Source organism: Aspergillus piperis, assembly GCF_003184755.1.
Source record: "Aspergillus piperis CBS 112811 unplaced genomic scaffold BO85scaffold_3, whole genome shotgun sequence".
NCBI classification, from domain to species: Eukaryota; Fungi; Ascomycota; class Eurotiomycetes; order Eurotiales; family Aspergillaceae; genus Aspergillus; species Aspergillus piperis.
Genome location: NW_020291593.1, coordinates 763,661 through 779,695, shown reverse-complemented (window position 1 = coordinate 779,695; position 16,035 = coordinate 763,661). Strand labels below are relative to the sequence as shown.

The 16,035-nt window shown below is 49.6% G+C and overlaps 6 protein-coding genes across 6 annotated transcripts; 4 read left to right on the top strand and 2 right to left on the bottom strand.

Moving 5' to 3' along the window:
• Window positions 1-228: 228 nt before the first annotated feature.
• Window positions 229-2,408, top strand: BO85DRAFT_435340 (uncharacterized protein; the record flags this gene model as incomplete). Its single annotated transcript, XM_025658519.1, has 8 exons — window positions 229-247; window positions 427-592; window positions 644-1,777; window positions 1,976-2,017; window positions 2,073-2,095; window positions 2,140-2,171; window positions 2,300-2,306; window positions 2,365-2,408. 8 exons carry the CDS (start codon window positions 229-231, stop codon window positions 2,406-2,408), a joined length of 1,467 nt encoding a protein of 488 aa, XP_025518939.1.
• A 281-nt stretch (window positions 2,409-2,689) lies between these two features.
• BO85DRAFT_456669 (putative neutral amino acid permease) lies at window positions 2,690-4,422 on the bottom strand (the record flags this gene model as incomplete). Its single annotated transcript, XM_025661463.1, has 5 exons — window positions 2,690-2,770; window positions 2,830-3,753; window positions 3,803-3,929; window positions 3,983-4,125; window positions 4,213-4,422. The coding sequence occupies 5 exons, from the start codon at window positions 4,420-4,422 to the stop codon at window positions 2,690-2,692; spliced, it is 1,485 nt and encodes a 494-aa protein (XP_025518938.1).
• A 2,843-nt stretch (window positions 4,423-7,265) lies between these two features.
• BO85DRAFT_390691 (RNA-binding ribosome biosynthesis protein MAK21) lies at window positions 7,266-10,873 on the bottom strand. The gene is made up of 4 exons (XM_025656779.1): window positions 10,034-10,873; window positions 8,872-9,983; window positions 8,279-8,822; window positions 7,266-8,226 (listed from the first exon to the last, which is right to left on the bottom strand). Exons 1-4 carry the CDS (start codon window positions 10,844-10,846, stop codon window positions 7,339-7,341), a joined length of 3,357 nt encoding a protein of 1,118 aa, XP_025518937.1. The 5' UTR covers window positions 10,847-10,873; the 3' UTR covers window positions 7,266-7,338.
• Window positions 10,874-11,036: 163 nt separating this feature from the next.
• On the top strand, window positions 11,037-13,471 carry BO85DRAFT_517240 (putative proline--tRNA ligase AIM10). Its single transcript, XM_025664893.1, has 7 exons — window positions 11,037-11,221; window positions 11,274-11,352; window positions 11,405-11,448; window positions 11,496-11,586; window positions 11,646-11,725; window positions 11,776-11,905; window positions 11,953-13,471. The coding sequence occupies exons 1-7, from the start codon at window positions 11,120-11,122 to the stop codon at window positions 13,329-13,331; spliced, it is 1,905 nt and encodes a 634-aa protein (XP_025518936.1). The 5' UTR covers window positions 11,037-11,119; the 3' UTR covers window positions 13,332-13,471.
• A 30-nt stretch (window positions 13,472-13,501) lies between these two features.
• On the top strand, window positions 13,502-14,927 carry BO85DRAFT_446174 (nucleotide triphosphate diphosphatase NUDT15). Its single transcript, XM_025659445.1, has 3 exons — window positions 13,502-13,820; window positions 13,942-14,147; window positions 14,302-14,927. The coding sequence occupies exons 1-3, from the start codon at window positions 13,721-13,723 to the stop codon at window positions 14,608-14,610; spliced, it is 615 nt and encodes a 204-aa protein (XP_025518935.1). The 5' UTR covers window positions 13,502-13,720; the 3' UTR covers window positions 14,611-14,927.
• A 661-nt stretch (window positions 14,928-15,588) lies between these two features.
• BO85DRAFT_484768 (uncharacterized protein) lies at window positions 15,589-16,001 on the top strand (the record flags this gene model as incomplete). Its single annotated transcript, XM_025663257.1, has 2 exons — window positions 15,589-15,865; window positions 15,943-16,001. 2 exons carry the CDS (start codon window positions 15,589-15,591, stop codon window positions 15,999-16,001), a joined length of 336 nt encoding a protein of 111 aa, XP_025518934.1.
• Between the last annotated feature and the right edge of the window lie 34 nt (window positions 16,002-16,035).

The window sequence follows — 16,035 nt, the reverse complement described above, 5'->3', positions numbered from 1 at the left end:
GAAGGAAGAGGCCTTTCTCCCAATAATGATCTCCCTCCTCAGAGTGCTGTCCAGTGATCCCACGGAAAGGCTCTCATCCTTTGCTTGTTGCATGCAAATTCAGTGAAGGTGCATGGAAAGGTGTCACTGCCAGTATGCACTGTAGATATGAACCACCCTCCGAAGCGTGTCTCCGCACATAGCCAGCCAACATGAGAAGACAAAGAGCATTCACCCATAGATCCAGAAATGGATGCCGCACCTGTCGGTCAGTCTTCATCACTCAATCTCCTACTACTCCACTTCCGCATCTGATTACAAGCGTCAACATCGAGACTAGGCTCCTGATCCTAGGGTAAGCAGCTAATCCCCCAGTCCGTGCACGCAGGTCCCGCCATATCAAATGTGATGAAACCCCAAATGCATGCCGCAACTGCACTTCCACAGGGCGCAAATGCGACGGGTACACTCAATATCGACTACCTTCTCGTAAGGTGACGCTACCAGTATCCAAACCATCAAAGAGCCTCATCCTCTGTCTCCCTGGTCTGGATTCCGATGAGCGTCGATGTCTCCAGTTCTTCGAGCACAACACCATCCCCATGCTAGTGGGGTATGCGGACTCGGAAGTATGGCAACGTCTCGTACTACAAATGTGTCACAGAGAACCTGCCGTCTGCCACGCAGTAGTCGCGCTCAGTGCCTTTCATGAAGACTACGAACGGAGCACCAAAACTTTGAAATCAAAACCCGATCACCGCCATCACCACTTCGCATTGGAACAATACAATCGCTCCATGGCAATGCTGCGCCGGCGCATCCAATCCAATGACCCCCAAGTCCGTGGCATCACACTCATGTGCTGTATCACCTTCATCATCCTCGAACTCCTCGAGGGGGACTACACCAACGCGTTCGCCCATCTCCAACAAGGCCTCAACATCCTGAAAACCCAATCAGCTAATCACACACTAACCACCGAGCGCATCCTCGCCAAAGCCTTCCTGCAGCTCAACACCCCGCGAGCCTACTGGAACGGCCCTGACGTCGTCGTAACCGGCCACCCGCCCAAGGGCAGCGTCTCGGAAGTAGCATACGAAATCACGCCAATCTACAGCATCGCCGAAGCAAAAGAGCGTCTACGCGTGCTAATGAACAACATCTTCCACCTTCAATCCCTCTGCAACCTCTTCTTCCGCGGCGAACAAGACCCAGCCCTCAACTCTCTAACCCTCTCCGCAAAACAAACCACCCTCCACCACGACCTAACAGACTTCACTCTCGACCTCAAATCATTCATCTCCTCCCACAAGTCCAACAACACCGCCTGGACGTTACGAGAAACCCGCAGCGTGGACGTCATCCTCACGCACGTAGCAACCCTCACCAGCATGCTCGGCTGTTCCCTCGACACGACGGAACTAGGTTACGACAACTTCCTACCTGAGTTCAAGCGCATCAACGACCTCTGTGAACGAATCATAGCCACTTTCGTGACTGAATACGGGAGTTACGAGAATCTCCCCACCATGGTCACTGATATCGGTGTCCTGCCATCGCTGTTCTGGTGCTGTGTGAGGTGTCGGGATGCTGAGACCAGAGAGCGAGCGCTTCAATTGCTGAAGGTGTGGCCCCATCGCGAGGGATTTTATGACTCGTATCTGATTGTGAATATTTGTCGAGGGCTGATTGATATTGAGGATGAGGGGAGGGATGCTGGGGGGTTTATCCCGAGGGCGTACCGTGTACATACGCATATGATTGAAGTTGCGGAGGATCGGAGGAGTATGGTTATCAGGTATGTGTTGGCTGGGGGCGGGGGTGAGGAGCAGGAACGGGTGGTGGTGCTTGAATAAGTAGGAATAATGCAGTGATATCTTTAGATCATTCGTCTGGGAGTTGTCTACTTCGTTGATAGTAGTTCTATGTACACGTGGTAGAATAGCATATAGGAATCAAAAATATATTTAGTTAAGTTAATTAGTGACGGGAAAAGAATAGATGAGGACAGGCAGCTCTCCTGGCTAAAACGTCTGTTGTAAGGATGCCCATCTGTACCTCCTACTACATACTACCTGGACACTTATTCTTAGCCAGGTAGTCTCTTGGCCTAGTAGTAAGTAATCAGTAACAGCAACTACTACTATACTTAATACCTAGTATCATACTATGCACGTCACACTGCTACTAATGTAGTATCACCCTCGCTTCATCTGTTGTCCTACCATCCATCTCCATATGCTGTGTATTAGATTCACGTTGCCTGAGTAGGACGAAATTAAGAACTAATACTAGAACTAGAACTACTACTAGTACCTAGTTGATGTGTAAGCCTTTACTAATTCGGACACACACACTTTTATAAATATATTCCTCCCATTCCAGATCCTCATCTCATGAAATCCACCACCATAGTCCTGTCAGCATAGTCCGGCACCCAGCCAGTTGGAAATCACATTCTTCTTTTCTTCGTACACGAACAATAATAGTGGTAGTAGCTTAACAATGGGTATGTCTCAAACAATAATAAAACTAATAAGCAGAAATGAGAGTCGTCGTTCATATGGTGGTAAAGAACTCGTTAAGAAATCATCATTTCCCGGTTTTTGTCTGTGGTGCCAGCCCTGGAGCTATTTTATCTCATCAATATGGGTTGTTTCATCTTCGGTTCATTTGCTCTTTGGTTTTCATCTCAGATGGTTGGTGGTATCTACAGTCCCGTGTTGGCGCAGGAGAAAGGAGTGCCCACGGTTCCTTCTCGGTAGCTGATGATGACGCTTTCAACGGATGCCTAGGGGGGTTCTGTTAGTGTCGGCTTCTTCGGTATCAGGTGAAAGAATGGAGACTTACATAAGTTCCTGGTCCTAGGAAGAGGAGACCGGCGATAATGAGAGTAACATTGAGAATCGCGCCCAGCCAGCCGCGGATGCCACGGTTCTTGTAGAAATTGGGTCCATAGTCCTCCCGGCGCATGCGCAGGTAGGCCGTACCCCAGAAAATGAAGCCAAAGAATGAATCGAAGAGGGAGCTCATGATCGACTCCAGGTCGGAAAAGAAGGGAATCACCTCGGCGATGATGAAGGCGAGGATCCAAAGGATAGTGAGGATACCGGTCCAGGCGGCCCATCCGAGCACGGTGTGGTTACCCTTGTGGCGGGTGCCATCGAACAAGCGGAAGAAAATGAAACGCGCTGACACGGAGGCATACAGCACGCCGAGGAAAACCAACGTCGGGATCATGAACGAGAAGGACACCTTCTTGTATACCTCGTTACCCAGAGAGCCGAATGCCGGCGACGTGATGTACTGGTTACCGGTGTAGGCGTACACGATAGAGCCGACCAAGCTGAACACGATGATCTCGGCAATGGTAACAGCGGTGACAGACTTCCAGAAGTCCTTGGGCTCCTTCATCTCCGCGATAAAACTTGGCAGCGTGATCTGACCAATGAAGGTGTAGCTGATATTGAGAAAGGCGCTCATTCCTGAGACAAAGGTCGTTCCGGGCACAGGGATCGCTTTCACAATGGGGTCTCCCTTCTCCGGGGTATAGCCCGCGGGATGGTCCTCGATGGCGGAGAAGATGAGGGCTAACATGACGGAGATGAATGTGGTGAAAGCCGACAGGGTAGCCACCTTGGATAGGGCGCTAAAGGTGCGTGGAAGTGAGCAGATCAGCGAGATAATAGCCGTGACCAGTGAGAACACGATGGTGCAGGCTCCATGACCACTGATGGTATTGAGGTACTCGGCGCCGACCAAGCAATGCAAGCCCTAATCTAGGTCAGCACTATAAATAACTTCGCATGCAAACTAAAAATACCTGAATGAATGTGTTGTTCAACAAGAACATCACCGCAGTCAGGTACCACACAACTTTGGAGTCCCAGAAGATCATTTGGCCGATGTCGCACACGTCACGGACATGTGGGTGTCGCAGACAGAACTTCCTACACGATATGAGCGGTTATCCTCCCAAGCGATGCGACGACGGAAAACATACCAGATGACCAGCGAAGTATAAAGCACAATCATGGCGATGACGACGGTGAGGATCAATCCCGGTACCAAGCCGAGAACGGAATAGGACCATGGAAACGACATGATAGCCAGACAGATATACTCGGAGAACAGGAGGGCGGCCGTCTAATGAAACACAAGTCTGTGGTTAGCCATTGCAACTCTGCGCGCATCGCACGCGTACGCTGCTTCGAAGCGGATTGTTGTACATACCTTCTGCCAGCTACAGGTACGGTATTTAATTGAATTCTCCGACTCCATTTCAATCTGACGACCGATTTCCCCCTCTGTGTCTGAGCCGGAGCCCACCTGCTGTTTCTGATTTTCCAGATCCATCTGCTTCAACTTATCTGCTGCACTGGCATTGTCGGAGACAGACGACCGACGGGAAACGACGGGCTTGAAAGTGTTGGACTCCGCCATTTTATCGAGCGGACAAGCCGCAGGTGGTAGGAAGCGATGAAGCTAAAGGAAGAAGAGACACTAAATGCCTTTGGATGCATGTACTGCGCCTTAAGATGCGACAAAATAGGACGACTCCAAATCACTGAAGTAGATCGTTTTAAGGATAGCTCTGGAATGATCAGAGGTGACAGATGGTAATCAGGAATTGCCTGAGCGAAGACCGGCAACGAGTGAAGGAGAATTAACGAGGCGAGTGACGGAAGGTGAGAGAATAGCGAAAAGGAAGAACGGAGGAAGGATCTAACATCTTTTTAGCTGTCAGGTTCAGGCTAGAGAAGAATATCACTGGCGAAGGCACGTGCGGGCAACCTAGTACTTACTGGAGATAACCGTGAGGCAGATCGACACTACAAGACCAGGGGGTTTGCGATATGCGCGACAAAGAATCACAAAATCACCCAAGGTAATAATATAGATGAAAAAGTGAAAAATGACGTGCTAAGCTTGTGAACACGAGCAGATTGAAAGAAAATGAGCGAAAAAGTACCGCTGAGGCAAAAGGGAAAAAGAAATTCAAGCAAAAGAGATTTAATCTGGATGCGCTTATTTCCTTAACCTGGACTGCCCTGGAAAGCTGGGTTCTCCCAAAGCGCGCGCCGGATGGGTTTTAGTTGCCTAGCACCGGTGGTTTCTGCGCACCCCAAGACTATCTGGGCAAAATGCAAACCCACAGGGAGAGGCGATTTAATTTACGATATTATTTATTTAAACTGGGGGACAAATAACAACCAGAGCAGCGGTCGCTGATTGCGAATCGAGGGCTCGGAGATCCAATGACCGGCGTGCAATGCAGCCGGTCAGTCCGACTGTCCGGAATGGCCGATGACAACATCTACTTTGTATGACGTCCTCCAGCGGGATTGACCACCGGTGCATCTTTACTACCACTAGTAGAGTCTGGTAGGTTACTGGGACGAACCTAAGCAGAAGCAGTAGTAGATTTTGGTCCAGGGACTACCACGAGATACTAGTGAGGTTTTATGTGTCCCCTTCCAAGTACTATCGTAATCAATTATTTTCCTCCATCTATCCTGACCATCATTACCTTCACTACAAAAGTAGCTAATAGATAACTCTCTCCACCTCCGTAAAGCTCGACTCGGCTAAGAACAGCAATGCCGCGTTCAGACCCCACCCCCATCAGTCCCCACCGCCCATTGGTCCGTTCCCGGTACAACCTTTGCCTGTTTCCCCAGCCAATCAGCAATTCGTCCAATGTCCGCGGCGGAACCGCCCGATCCAGAACTGCCCCGCATCCGTCCTGAGCTTTTTCATTCTTTTCTCTTTTTGACGGAAAACCCCTCTTGCAGAGAATTTCCGCTCCAAGAAGTAGGAAGGAAGTGAAGGAACAAAATGGAACCATTTGTTGCTACCTTATCCCGATCCATACATTCCCCCCCTCCCCCGTCAGGTCAGCCTCTGGATTAAGTTGCACTAAGCAAACGATGTCGTGTGGCATGACCACAGCTACGCCTCTCCCTCATGCATGAATGATAAGTACGAAGCATAAACTCCCCCCCAGTCATACGACGACAACGCATGGCTTCGATGGCTTTTCCATGACCCTTGTTCGAATATCGTATGGAGATCTTCTTACTGGTTTTCCCTTGTGCATGGATCCATGCATTCGCATTCCTTCGATGGCAAAAAATGGAAGAAAGAAAGTAAGCTAACTGAAAAGGTTCGGTTGGGGAGGAAAATTCAAACAGATGAATGAAAAAATAAAGCCGCCACTGCCAGTAAATATCTGACACTGCTTATATTATTATTATTTTCTGCTTCTTTTAAGCCTTGTCGAGCACGCTATGCGCTAGTAGATGGCGTGATAAGCCACTTCCCCACGTGCCTGGGGACTGACTGGTGGGATTACTTACTTTGTTGGGTAAGGAGTGTACTCTTAAGACTCTTAGTAGCAGCCATGTGCCTTATGCGCATATGCACGCTCAGCACTAGTACTGCAGGGAGATCTCACCAACAAATACCCTTTTCCTTTAGACTAAAAAACTCTTTGCTTGGTATGTTAGGTAGTGTAGCTACTATGTGACTTCAGCGTACAAATTCAACGATACTAAATACACTATTCCACTCGCTATCCCTCACTGTACTTAACTTAAAAGCGCGCCTGAATCTCTATCATTATTTCAGTTTCACAAGAATGGAACATGGCTATAAAATAACCCGGAAACAACTCCCCATAACACAACACGGCAACTCTGCCGACTCGAAATCTCTTCTCGAGCTATGCACGCCTTACGCCAGACGCTAAGGCTGACACTAGTCTTACGCCTCCAGCAGTCTTGTGTCTGTCCACAATCTAGACTAGTCCTCCAATCTATCTAGGATAACGGATGGCTTGATCTCTAGTGGCGCCGCTTTTACGCCACTTCTCACGGCGGGAGCGATTGATGGAACCTTATCGGCAGCTAGTAGCTATCAGTTATAGCGAGCTGTATGAAGGTGTAGTTCTCTATGGAATGGTGGGTTTTTATTGTGTATTCTGTTGACACTATTAGTATATGTGTATTCTTGACAAATTGCATGGTGAAAAGTCTCGGAGAATGAATCCGAGTCTTTTGACTGTCTCTATCGCTGGGTCAGGGGGTGCTGGCGCAAGGGGGATCTGGAGGGGGAATGGAATGGAATGGTAGCCATCACGGCGGGCCGTACCATATTTGCATACTTTATTGAGTACGTAGTGTGTTGGTGGTATGTTTGAAGTAAGGGGTATTATTTATTGGGTTCTATTGCATTTTACTGTAGCTACAGTGCCGTTTATGTTGGGTTTACTATGGAAGACAGATCCGAACCAAGTGCATGCTTTTGTGGTATACTGCAATAGATAGCATATCAGGGTAGTAACTACAAGCTCCGAATTCACATTCCCTCGTCCTCCCCGGCCAGCAGGGCCGCATAGTCGTCCGCAGAAGCAAATGTCGGCAGGTGCTTGAGCTTGCGCCGCTTCTTCCGGTCAGACTGCTTGTCATCCTTCGGGGGCTCCTCAACCGCTGCGAGTTCCACATCAGAGGGCAGTTCCTCGTCACTGTCGACGAAAGCCTCGTCGTCTGAAACGTCCATGTCAAATGCATCCTCGTCGTCAGATGGCTCTTCCTCCTTGGCGGCCTTGCCCTTCTTAGCCTTGGGCTTGGTGGTAGGCTGCTCCTCCTCGATGTCCTCCATCTCGTCGTCCGAGTCGAGGTTGAGTTCGACTTCGCTGTCGCCGCCTTCTTCGTCTTCATCGTCAGACTTGTCGTAGGCGGACTCAAGATCGTCCATGTCGAGATCGTCGTCGTCGCTGCCTGCTTCCAGATCGGGACGGGAATCAACCAACGCCTTCCAGATCTCGGACTCGGCGCCGCTGAGTTCGGCATCCTCCTCGTCTTCGTCGACCGCATCCTTGGCCTTCTTGGTCTTGTCCTTGTCTTGACCCTTTCCGATGCGGTTGAAGTATTCGTGGAAGAAGACATCTTCCGCCGCAACTTCCTCGGACTTCTTCTTCCAGAAGGCCTCCGAGTTGAGAGGCAGCTGCTGGATCGACTTGCCGCCCGCGACCAACCGATCCTTGGCCTCGCTGCCTGCCAGAGGTTGCATGATGGATGAACCACGGGTGAGCGCAGACGCCTTGGGGGTCCGGTAGACGAAGCGGTCGAGGAAGTGGGACAACGTGTGCAATGTGAGATCGGGCTGTCCGGACATTGGCTTGTGGTCGAGCAGATGAGCCGCGTTCACTGACACGGACGGGTGGAAGTGAGACTGGTAAGGCAGCTATGATACCTTATTAGCGCGTGACAACATTTCATTAGCAGATTAAACTTACCAGTTCCCACAGACATGTCCGGTCGGCATTGCTATGGCCGGGGTCTCTCTTGCGGGGGTCGTATTGAGTCGACGGCTTCTCCGGCTTCTGTGTGACCTCTGGCTGCTCCTGAGGCTCGTCATCCTCATCAGGAACATCGCGGAACACCTCCTCGTCATCACTGTCGTTCTCTTCCGGTTGATCGAACAAGGAAGCGAGATCGGGGAATGTCTTCTCCAATTCACGGATTAGGTAGAAGACACCGCAGATGAAAGCGGGCTGATGCAGCCCAAGAACCTGAACGATACGCTTCACGAACGCCTTCACACGGCGAGTGTTCAGATCATTCTTCAAAGCCTTGAACAGAAGGTTGAGGTAGAGCGACTGCTTGGAGGAGGTAGCAACCCGAGGGTCGAGAAGAGACTCGTATAACGTGCGGTAGAAGCGATCAGAACCAACCTGGTGAGTCGAGGTTATCTGCTGGATCAGCATGAGCGCCTGGATACTGGTGTTGAAGTTGGCGGAGTGTGTGATGCGGAAGAGAGTATCAATGTGCTTGGAGAGTCTAATGACGGATTAGTGATATATAGAAATGAAGGATATGCGAAACGTACCGTTCACTATCCGAGCTGGTAAACGGGTAGGCTCGGTTGACACCAGTCAAAACTGCAGAGGTCAGTTTATCCCGCACCTCTTCAGTCTGAGCCAGACCCTTATCAGCGTCCTCCTTCCCCTTGTTCTTGTTGTGCTTGTTGCCATACTTTCCATTCTTCTTGCCCTTTGGCTCCTTGTTAGGCCTCAAGAGAGCAACAAAGATGGAGAAATAGATGTCGAGCAATTTCAGTGCAACGGTCTCCTCCTTAACACTCAAGACAGTCTGGTTCAGCGTGATTACAGCATAGTATTTGGCGTGTTGACTCTGACCAGGACGGAAGAGAACTTCCTCGACGGCGGCGATGATGGTGGGCTTCATCAGAGGATGCGCCTGCTCAAGTTGCAACAAGAGGTAAGATGCCCGCGAAGCAATCTTCTTCGAGGTATCTCCCAGTTTGTTGACCAACAGTCGCAAGAGGTTCGTTTCCTGCTCCGGCTTCTCCTTGAGCAATTCATAAACGTAACTGACAGCTCTGGAGCGAGAGAACTCAATCTCGTCATTACACCAGACTTCAAGGATCTTAAGGACTTCAAAGAATTGATCCTTCAAGAAGTGCTCGTACGCCCAGACAATCAAGTGGCTCTTCTGAAGCCCTCCAGGGAGAGGGTCTCCTTCGGACCACTTGCTGCCTGCGCCTTGCAACGCAGCAATAAGAGACGGCTGGTTGGCAAAAGCCCGGAGTCTCCTGTCGCTAGGAAGTAGTGTTCCTTGAGCGAACATATCCTTGAGCGATCTCAAGACTTCCACGGCCTGAGCACGACTGCGCTTCTTTCCAAGGGCAATGAGGTTTTCCATTGCCTTTGTGTTGTGAAGAGGCGATTCCTGTACAGCAAGAGTCAAGGCAGAGGTCTTATCGCTAAGCGTACCAGTAGACATGATCGTGCTGTAGAACTTGTGGGATGAAGAGGCAGATGCTTGCTGCGCTTCCGCATACATCTTGTTCTCCTTCTCGAGGAGGGAGACGGCGTAATCGTAGAACCGTTCCACCACATGGCGAGGCAGAGACTTCGCTTGTGCTGTCGGTATAGAGGGCAGTTCCGTCATGTACCAATCGGACCTGGGTCGAACAGACTAATGGCTACATTAGGAGGATATATGTGGATTGGGCTGGTTATACTCACGAGTTTGGCGAACTCCTTGGGGAAGACAACTTCGGCAATAGGTTCCTTGTTGGCTTTCTCTTTCTTGGCGGGTTCTTTGCTCTCCTTCGCGGCAGGAGCAGGAGCTGGCTCCTCATCCTCTGACGGTTCCTCATCCTCGTCATCCTCGACTTCTTCCTCGTCATCCTCTTCGCCATCATCTTCCTCGCTTGCTTCTTCCTCCTCGGCTTCCTCTTCCTCCACCTCGTCGTCCTCTAGGTCGTCAGGGACAACCTGACCGGCCGCTGCCAGAATACTCGACAGTTCCTTCCGGAGCGAAGCGTCGTCGGACTTGCCCTTGGATTTCTTCTCTGTAGCATCTTCAACTTCAGAGTCCGAGCCAACCCCGGCAATGAGATCCAAATCTTCCTCCGTGCCTCCGAGGGCCAGAATCTCCTGCCGCAAAACATCGTCCTGGTTCTCCTTCAATGCCGGCTGCTTATCCTTCGAAACAACCTTGTCCTCCCTCGCGATCACCTCACCATTGCGGTCCCGCTTCTTGCCTTTGTTGTTCTTGTCGTTGTTGGACGCTTGCTTCGGCTGGGGCTTAGGTGCAGGTTCTTTCTTCTGTGGCGTATCACTAGGACCCGACTTTCCTTTGTTGTTCTTGGGCTTCTGCTTCGAGGCGCTCTGGTCCTTCAGTCGCTGTTCGATCTTCTGTCGCAAGCCGGCAAATGCACTTTCCTCAAGCTGTGGAAGGGCATCAGCAGCGGGGGCGGAGTCGTTAACAGCGACACCACCGTCGGGGATAACGTCGTTTGCTCCGGAGGAGCGCTTCCCCTTACTTTTGGCCATGACGGATAGTTGTACGGCCAAATGTAGACTTGATGATGGGGATTTGCATCTACTTTTTTTCTGCCGCCAAAAAATTGAGGAGAGCCGCCAGGCCGCCGGAGAAACGGCGGGCCGAGACCCATGGGTCGGGGCACGGACCATCCGAAGTTGTCGAGTTTCGCACGTTTGCGATCTATTTACTTGCGATTGATCTGGCTTGGTTATGGTGTCATCCATTGGTTTGGATGAACATTACTGCCAAGTATTGAGGGGCTGTCCTGATCGTCCGGCCTCATGATTTCCGGGTTTCGCCCGGTTCCGGGCCGTTATTCCGCAACATGTCGAGCATACTTTCGCATTGCTCGATTCCATAGAACATCAAAATGCGCCTTTCATGTAGATGACCTAATTCACTCTCAACCCAGCAGTCCCACTGACTATTCTCTAGGTTGATGGGCGCAGTCGGGTGTCTAATTTCTGGATCCCGACGGGCGGTATTACCAAAAAGCCCGTCCAGGGTGAGAAAGGTATTGATTATGGCCACCCATCTCAATGTTGACCGCTTCTAATGTTGCTCAGAGGATGCCAATGACCTTTTGATCCGAGGTGGCTTTTTGCGACAGGTGAGTGTCATCCCAATATGATAGGTATAGTTCTAACTCAGGTCTAGGCTTACTCGGGGATATTCCATATGCTACCTCTGGGACTGCGTGTGCAAGATAAGCTAGAGCGTCTCATTGATAAGCATATGCGAACAGTTGGTATGTATACCATAGGTCCGCAGTTATAGAGTTCGTTCTCACCATGTGGATCACTGCAGGCGCATCTAAAGTGTCTTTATCATCTCTATCCGCCCAGGAACTTTGGGAGCAGTCTGGGCGTCTCAAAGAGGGCTCGGAGGTATGGATTCCGCTGTGTAGTCATTGATTTTCTGCTAATATCTGTCTCAGATCTTTCGCTTTCAGGATCGGAAAGAGTCCCGCTTTCTCCTTGCTCCAACTCATGAAGAGGAAATCACCACTTTGGTAGGACATCTTACCAAGTCGTATAGAGATCTGCCCGTGCGGGTGTACCAAATATGTGAGTATATCATCCACAGCTGAGAACAACAGCTCATATCAACCTAGCAAGGAAATACCGAGATGAACAACGACCCAGACAGGGCTTACTTCGTGGACGTGAATTCATCATGAAGGATCTCTACACTTTCGACTACAACGCTGAGAATGCCCTCAAGACGTACACGGCTGTGAAGAAGGCTTACACAGAGCTCTTTGATGAGCTCAAGATCCCCTATTTGGTTGCTGCTGCGGATTCTGGAAACATGGGCGGCAGCCTAAGTCACGAGTTCCACTTTGCTAGCAACAAGGGCGAGGACACGGTTATCAGCTGTTCCAGCTGCGATAGTGTCTACAATGAGGAGCTTGCCGACGGCAAGGCCCATAATATCGATGACCAGCAGGTCCAAGTCGGTCATGCATCCGGCTTTGACACCGGCGAAGTGTCCGGCGAATCAGCAAAAGCTGTTTCTGTTGGCCTGTGGATGGCGATATCACACGACAAAAACACACTGCTGCGCTGCTGGTATCCGCAGTATACCTTGAAGGACCCTAGTGAACCGCCAGCTGAAAGGGAAGTCAACTCCCATGCCGTCAAATCTATAGCCAAGGCAGCCGGCATAGACCTCGATATCAGTATTGAGAACCCCCTGGAACAATGGGCAACTCACATTCAGTCAGAGGAGGCTTCCAGCCAGCGGCCCCGAGTGTTGGATGTGTATGACTCATACGTACGGGCATACAAGCGCCCTCCCTTGACGGACACACTGGACGGGATCAACCGCGCCGTTGAGGATATTGACTTTTCAAAACTCGATCGCTTCCCAGGAACCAACAACTATCTCAACCTTGTACGGGTGCACGAAGGCGACCAGTGCTCGAAATGCGGCCAAGGTCTGACAAAGACCCACAAAGCCACCGAACTTGGTCACACGTTCCACCTTGGCACGCGATACAGCGATGTCCTCCAGGCTTCTGTGGTGGTTGACCGCGCTCACCTCGACGCAGGCGACCGTTCATCGTCTCAAAAGGACCAGTTGGTCCCAATGCAAATGGGCTGTCACGGTATCGGAGTATCGCGCATGATCAGCGCGGTAGCAGACAACCTGGCAGATTCCAAGGGACTCAACTGGCCCCGGGCGATCGCTCCCTACGAAGTCATCGTCGTCCCTGGTAAGGGATTGGAAGAGGAAGCCGAGAAAATATACGACGCGCTCACCTCAGAGCCCACCACTGCCTTTGACGTCATCCTGGACGACCGCGACAAGCAAATGGGCTGGAAGCTGGGCGACGCAGATCTTATTGGGTACCCTGTGATTGTGGTCGTAGGCAAAGGCTGGAAAAAGCAGCGCACCCTGGAAGTGCAGTGTCGGCGACTTGAAGTACGTGAGGATGTTGCCTTGGAGGCTCTGCCGGAGTTTGTGGGTTCTTTGCTTGAGAAGCTGTAGGGAACTTCACTCACTCGGGCTGTGTTACGGGCAGGCAATGCAAGCTGCGCCACATTATCACATTGGTAGAATCACTGTACACTATCACTCTTAATTACTAGGTAACTTCCGTTAATATATACCCCTCCATTCCGTTAATTAAGCACCCGCCACTTTGCATCAGCCTAGTCTGTTAATCCCGCCTTGCAGTAGTCACTTTTCAATACTGGTGAATTTATTCACACAGTATAAAAAATAGACAAGTAGACTCGGTCTCGCTGCAGTATTGCAGCCTGCACTCATCCCTCACCACCTGAACATTACCACTTCTTAAAACAAACTCATACCGGTTCCATTCATTCCACATGCTCAGACACTTGCCATTCCGACCCGAACCAAACCATCAGAAAATGACCACCCACACAAATGCCCGCGTCGGTGTGGCCGTCTTCATCTTCAACGGTCACAACGAATTTATTATCGGCCAGAGAAAAGGCAGTCACGGTGCTGGTATGTACTTACCACTATGACCACTATACCTACCGCCACAAGAACATTATAACTTAACTTATATTCAATCTTCACTACTACTGCTACTTGAATAATAATACTGATATACTTCCAAATTCAGGAACCTGGGCCCTTCCAGGCGGGCATCTCGAACTCAACGAGTCATTCGAGACATGCACAGAGCGCGAAATCCTCGAAGAGACAAATCTCAAGGTCCAAGACATCCGTTTCTTGACTGTCACTAACGATATCATGAAAGCTGAGGGAAAGCACTACATTACTGTGGTAATGGGGTGTAAGCTATGTGATGTGGATGCGCAGCCTAAGGTTAGCATCTTCCCCTACCCTTTTTATCTCTTTTTTTAAGACTTCAAAGCATATACACGTGCTTGATGTTATTATGAATATATTGTGGTCATGCGGATCTTTTTCTCCCATATTCACTATCTCCCATACAGAAGGACATACTAACACCCAACAGCTCATGGAACCCGACAAATGCAGCGGCTGGGAATGGACAACCTGGGAACAGCTACGAATGGATTACTATGCTGGAAAGGGCCGTCCTTGGGTTGAGAGGAACTCTCGGAAGTTAAGCCCAGCAGCTGCCTATGATGAGGCTGTCTTCTCTGAAAAAGGAGAGATTATTCCTGAGACTGATTCGATGGAGGTGGATGAAAGTAGCGAGAATATCAATCCTCCCACTCGACAGCTCTTTCTTCCTCTGGTGAATCTTTTTGAGCAGAGGGGTGGCTTCGATCCTGTTGCGGATTATTGGATTGCAGATTAGGGGATTTGGGTGTGGTTTCTGTCTCCCTCCTTTTGGATGTTGAGGGGTGGTGATGTCTAGTGATGTGCTGGTGCACGGTTTATTGCGACAGGAATAAAAGAGATTGTGCTTTGTTCGAGTGTAATTTGGCGGGCTTGATGAGTAGTACTTTTACAGGGATGTTCCGATACTCTGGATATTAATGCTCATGATGGTGGTGGTATTGCCTCAAACATCAATTCTTTGAGTGAACCGTTGTCCTTAATGAGTGGCAGGCTATCACCCTTGGTTTCTCCACAATGAAAGTTGTTCCTTCCTTCGGTAGAGGCAATACAGTCCAATATTTCTTTCAGCTTGCCTTCTCACACTTACTAGAATAGCTGGACATGCCAAGGATATATTCACAAAACTGGAAATCTCCTATACAAATTGAGAACAGGAAAGAATAAGGCCAAGCCTCTGATTACACCTATACAGCGTTGATAATTACTGCTTTGGCTTGCACGTGTCGAGATGTCCATATTAGTGAGTGAGTAAGCGCAATATCGGATATTAAATCAAAAATCAAATTCCCTTATTCAATGGTACTTGCCCTATACATGACCGCTTTTTCTATAAAGACCAGAAAGTTCCCTCTTCTTCTTATCTCTAGAATGAAGTTATATATTTAGGTTCATTCAACTCGAACGCCATCGCCCATATGGCTCTCGCCATTTTATTGAAGATAAATCCCATAGAAAGTGGGCAGGTTCCGTATCATCTACATGACCTATCTGGTTCTACGAAAGTAGAGACTCATCAGCAAATCCGAACACAAATCAAGAGCTGAAACATTTTGGGATATACCTGTAAGTACTATACAGTGTATCTTCATCCACCTATTCCTGACTATCACAATACACACCTGCTGAAGTTATAAAACACCCACACCCAACTTCTCAACCAAATGTACAAAACATACCAACTTTCTTATCCATGAGCAACACACAATCCTTCAACATGGGAATCCAACTAACCTCGTCACCCGAAGGCAGCCGTCCTGCATCACCCGTCCTCGAATGTACACTCACTGCAAAGGCAGAAGCGAGCCTCGCCGAGAATTGTCTCACATATAAGATCTCGCAACTTTTCCGTGACGCCCTTGGAGCCATGTACAGCTTAGTGGTTTACGACAAGTTCGGTGTGAGAAAGTTGACTCTTGAGAAAGTCCGACGGTTTGGGGTTGTTGAGCGTCAGCTGAATTACTATCTGGAGAAGTATCCAATCGAAGATGCTGGTGAGTACATTCAATTTCACGTCTTCTCATCACCTCATGCATATCCCAAGCTTTTAACTGACTCTTGTAATTTCTAGACGACCTCGCGGTAATGCGAAATGACTTGCAAACCATAGCCTATTCTTATGACCCGTGATGATTTGACTTCGCACTGAAATTGCAGATTCAAG